The sequence below is a fragment of the Panthera uncia genome, assembly GCF_023721935.1.
Source record: "Panthera uncia isolate 11264 chromosome E2 unlocalized genomic scaffold, Puncia_PCG_1.0 HiC_scaffold_20, whole genome shotgun sequence".
Taxonomy (NCBI): Eukaryota; Metazoa; Chordata; class Mammalia; order Carnivora; family Felidae; genus Panthera; species Panthera uncia.
Genome location: NW_026057589.1, coordinates 22,055,637 through 22,059,628, shown reverse-complemented (window position 1 = coordinate 22,059,628; position 3,992 = coordinate 22,055,637). Strand labels below are relative to the sequence as shown.

Genomic DNA, 3,992 nt, shown 5'->3' with positions numbered 1-3,992 from the left:
GTGAGGCCTGGCACACAGGAGGAGCTTATGTGAGGCCTGGCACACAGTAGGAGCTTATGTGAGGCCTGGCACACAGGAGGAGCTTATGTGAGGCCTGGCACACAGTAGGAGCCCCCACTGGGGCTGGGCATGCAGTGGGAACTCCGTTAGAGCTTGTTGAGCTGAGCCGAACCATCTGATCTAGAGAAATCAATATCTCTATCACAAAATTACGTTCTGGCGAGGTTCTGAGGTCTCTCCCGGAAGATCCACTCACGGCCCATGGGTGACAGAGGCCAAAGGTTTTGTAGCCATCAAGCTGCAAACACCTGTCCTCAGAAGCAAAGGCTGTGCAGATGAGCCCAGGTGACAGGGCAGAGCAAAGCGTGCCCCTTAGAGTCACCAAGAAACACGCCCTCTGCGTTTACGGAACAATTCCTGGGCGAGGCAGCTTTTGAATGGGAACGTATAGTCTGTTCGGCAAAAACAAAAGTAACGTTGGCCTTGGACCTGCCCCATAAGGGCAAGTAACAGTCCCCACCCCCATTCCCCCCCTCCCCCTCCCCCTCCCCATTCAAGATGGCCCCAGGGCTTTGAGAATGTGGTTTATGTGATTCCGCCTGCTCTCCCCACAGAAAATTTTTTTGGACTTTGTCACTATTGAGATGGTCTTACATGCCAAAGCGGTGGAGGTATATTCCAGTGCCTTCCAGACCCTGGAGAACTACGACCCGGAGAGAGACCTCGAGGTACACATCACAAACGCTCCATTTTCTATCTGATGGTGTGGGGCTGAATTTGATTTTCACTTGTCTCGATTCAGAAGCAGTTTTCATTGGCAACATTTTGCAATGGTTATAATTTTGAAGACTCACTCTGATGAATCCTGGGCCGCCTGGGTGGCTCGGTCGTTTGTGAAGCGTCTGACTTCGGCTCAGGCCACGATCTCATGGCTTCATGGGCTCGAGCCCTGCGTTGGGCTCTGTGCTGATGGCATGGGCCCTGCTTGGGGTTCTCTCCCTCCCTCTCTCTCTGCCCCTCCCCCTGCTCAGCACACTATCCCTGTCTCTCTCAAAAATAAATGAATAAGCTTTAAAAAAATTTAAAAAAATTTTTTAAATGTTTTATTCATTTTCTGAGAGAGGGAGAGAGAGCAGGGGAGGGACAGAGAGAGAGAGAGGGAGACATTGAATCCGAAGCAGGCTCCACCGCCTGCTGTAGGGCTCGAACTCACAAACCATGAGATCATAACCTGAGCTGTAGTCAGACATTTAACTGACTGAGCCGCCCAGGCGCCCCTAACAAAAATTTTTTTAAACAAACCCACGAGGGGTGCCTGGGTGGCTCGGTCAGTTGAATGTCTGACTTGATTTTGACTCAGGTCATGATCTCAGAGTTGTGAGATTGGGCCCCACCTCAAATTCTGCTCTGCCAGCACGGGGCCTGCTTGAGATTCTCTCCCTCTCCCTCCCCTACTCATTCTCTCTCTTTCAAGATAAATAATAAATAAAATTAGAAAAAAAAAAAACCAGACACAGGAATCAACAACGACAAAGAGCATCCCAGGCTGACGTCTGCCGTAGTTTGGATGCAGACAAAATGCGTATTATCCCTATCTGATCTGATGAAAATCAAGAGCGGACTTATCTAGAAAACACCACACCACACCCAGTGCTGGAAAAGGGCTACCACTTGCTGTGATTATCTTCTGTGGGCTCAGCTGGACGGTCTCCTGCGGGTCTTTCCTGGGTTTTCAGTCAGTCGGCAGCTGGGGCCGGAGTCACTTCAAAGGCTTCCGCACCGTATCTGGCGGATGATGGCTATTATCCGGGTACAGGACAGGCCTCTTGGTTTGCAGGGTTCAGTGCAGAATGAAACCGTGGGCCCTTCGTTCAACAATTATTAAGCGTTTCAAGGGGTGCCCGGGTGGCTCAGTCGGTTGAGCATCTGACTTCGGCTCAGGGCATGATCTCACGGTTCGTGGGTTCGAGCCCCGCGTCGGGCTCTGTGCTGACGGCTCGGAGCCTGGGGCCTGCTTCGGGTTCTGGGTCTCCCTCTCGCTCTCTGCCCCTCCCCCGCTAGTGCTCTGTCTCTGTCTCTCAAAAATGAGTAAAAACGTTAAAAATTAAAAAAAAAAAAAAAAAAAGAATCTCAAGACGGTGACAGCAGCGTGTCAGACGGAACACAGGGTTCTTCCGCGCTCGGGGCCCAGGGCTACGGCCTGAGCCGCATGCCGCAAAGCCCGACCCGCCTGCGTCCTCAGTGGGGCCTGCAGCCCGCGTGCCTACCCTGCCCGCGGCCTCTCCGGGAGGCCCGGCAGCGGGTCGGAAGCGAGCATCCCGTGACAGAGGCAGGCGGAATAGGTACCACCTTTCACGTGTCACTCCTGCCACAGTCTATTTGTTGGGCGTGAGTCCATCACTGAGGACACATTCAACGGGAGGAGAATCCTATCCCGGCTCCCGATGGGTGACGGGTCAAGGCATTTGCCGGAAGCTTGGAAACCACCATACGAGGTTATATGCGGACTGAACGGGCTCCGGGACCTTCGCTCACCTCTGTGACGTTCTTCTAGGGGAAAGAGCAATCTCTAATTTCCTGTGTGACTACCTGGCCCCTCCGGGCCTCAGTGTCCCCATCTATAAAATGGGGTGGTAGGACTACTGTAGATTACAGCACAGGTGGGGGTGCTGCCGGCCGTGCACCTTCTCCCCACCCCCACCCCACCCGTCCCGGTCTCTCCCGGCAGGATTTTAGAGCCAAGATGCACGGGCTTTACGGACATCGCGATGCTCGGCCACTCACGGACACCGTCTCCTCCCCAGCTGTCCCGTGGTCTCTCACTGGCCAGGTGAGCGCTGGGGGTGGGGCCGTCAATCCCGCGACAAAGGGGAGGCCGTCTGAGAACAGGGGTCTGCGGGAGATCCTGAGAAGGCGGCACAGCTTGGGGAGCGTGCAGCCCTCCCCCGGGGTCTGGCCTGGACTGGAAGCGAAATCACATCAACACGTAAACCGGCCCTGTGCCGCCAGCGCCTGTCCTGAGTGCCCCCTAGAGGCGTCCTGAAGCGTGGCGGCTTGAGAGGCGAGGGCTCGGCACGGGTGGCTCCTGTGCCCTGGGGCCCACGGGTGTCAGAAACCTGAATTTCTCAGATTTGAGGGAAGTCATAAGGTACCTATACTCCAGGGCACCCAACGAGCGCGGCAAAGCACATTTCTGGTTCTACAGGAAAACCCCTCTGTGCTCACCCGAGTCAGATAAAGGAGCAGCCTGGTACCAATCGGGGTAGGGTTAGTCACCCAGTGGGTGGGGGACAAGGGGGGGCCGCGTCCCACAGTCGAGGGGGCAGGGAGCGTCTCGTGGCTTTCTGACTAATTTTAACGGCAGTGAAGCAAGTAAGTACGGCCCCCGCTACACCACCTGGGCCCAAACCCACTGCGCCCAAGCTGTGTGACCTCAGGACAGGTCCTTAACCTTTCTGTGCTTCAGATGCCTCCCCTGCAAAGCAGGGCGAATAGCAGTATCCCCCTGTGGGATCGTGGGGAGCGTCAGGCGAACAAACCTGCACGAAGCCCCTTAGAAAGGGCTCAGTTCTTGTCCCTGCCCTCGTCATTCCCTCTTGTTATCGTTTAGAGCGCTCAGACCGCCCTACGGGGCGAGAGAAGAGAAGACGAGGAGACTCTGGAAGCCTCTGCCGAGGAAGACCTCAGAGGACGGGGGCGGGCGCTCCATCAATAGGACCAGAGCTCCCCAGTCGGGCAAACGGGGGCTGACCCTGGATGCTCAGGGCTGGGGCGGGCTGGGGGGCTCTGGGTAAGGCCCGTGTCCTCTGAGCCTCAGTTTCCTCATCTGCGCAACGGGGCAATCTCGCCGACCTCAGAGGTCACTCTGGGGATCGCTGTGCCCAGCACGGTGCCGGGTACAGAGCAGGTGCTCAATAAACGGGGGGTGCCCCTTAACCTGAATCGTGCTGGGTCTCCTTTCCCACCTTGTGACCCCGGGGACTCGGGTGTCT

The 3,992-nt window shown here is 56.1% G+C and overlaps 1 protein-coding gene across 1 annotated transcript in view; it reads left to right on the top strand.

Moving 5' to 3' along the window:
• Nucleotides 1-3,715, top strand: part of CIBAR2 (CBY1 interacting BAR domain containing 2) — a 9,683-nt gene extending 5,968 nt beyond the window's left edge. The window contains exons 7-9 of the mRNA XM_049622702.1: nucleotides 615-728; nucleotides 2,729-2,830; nucleotides 3,611-3,715. Of these exons, the coding sequence (XP_049478659.1) occupies nucleotides 615-728; nucleotides 2,729-2,830; nucleotides 3,611-3,715 (321 nt within the window). The remainder of the gene's footprint in view (nucleotides 1-614; nucleotides 729-2,728; nucleotides 2,831-3,610) is intronic.
• The last annotated feature ends 277 nt before the right edge of the window (nucleotides 3,716-3,992 follow it).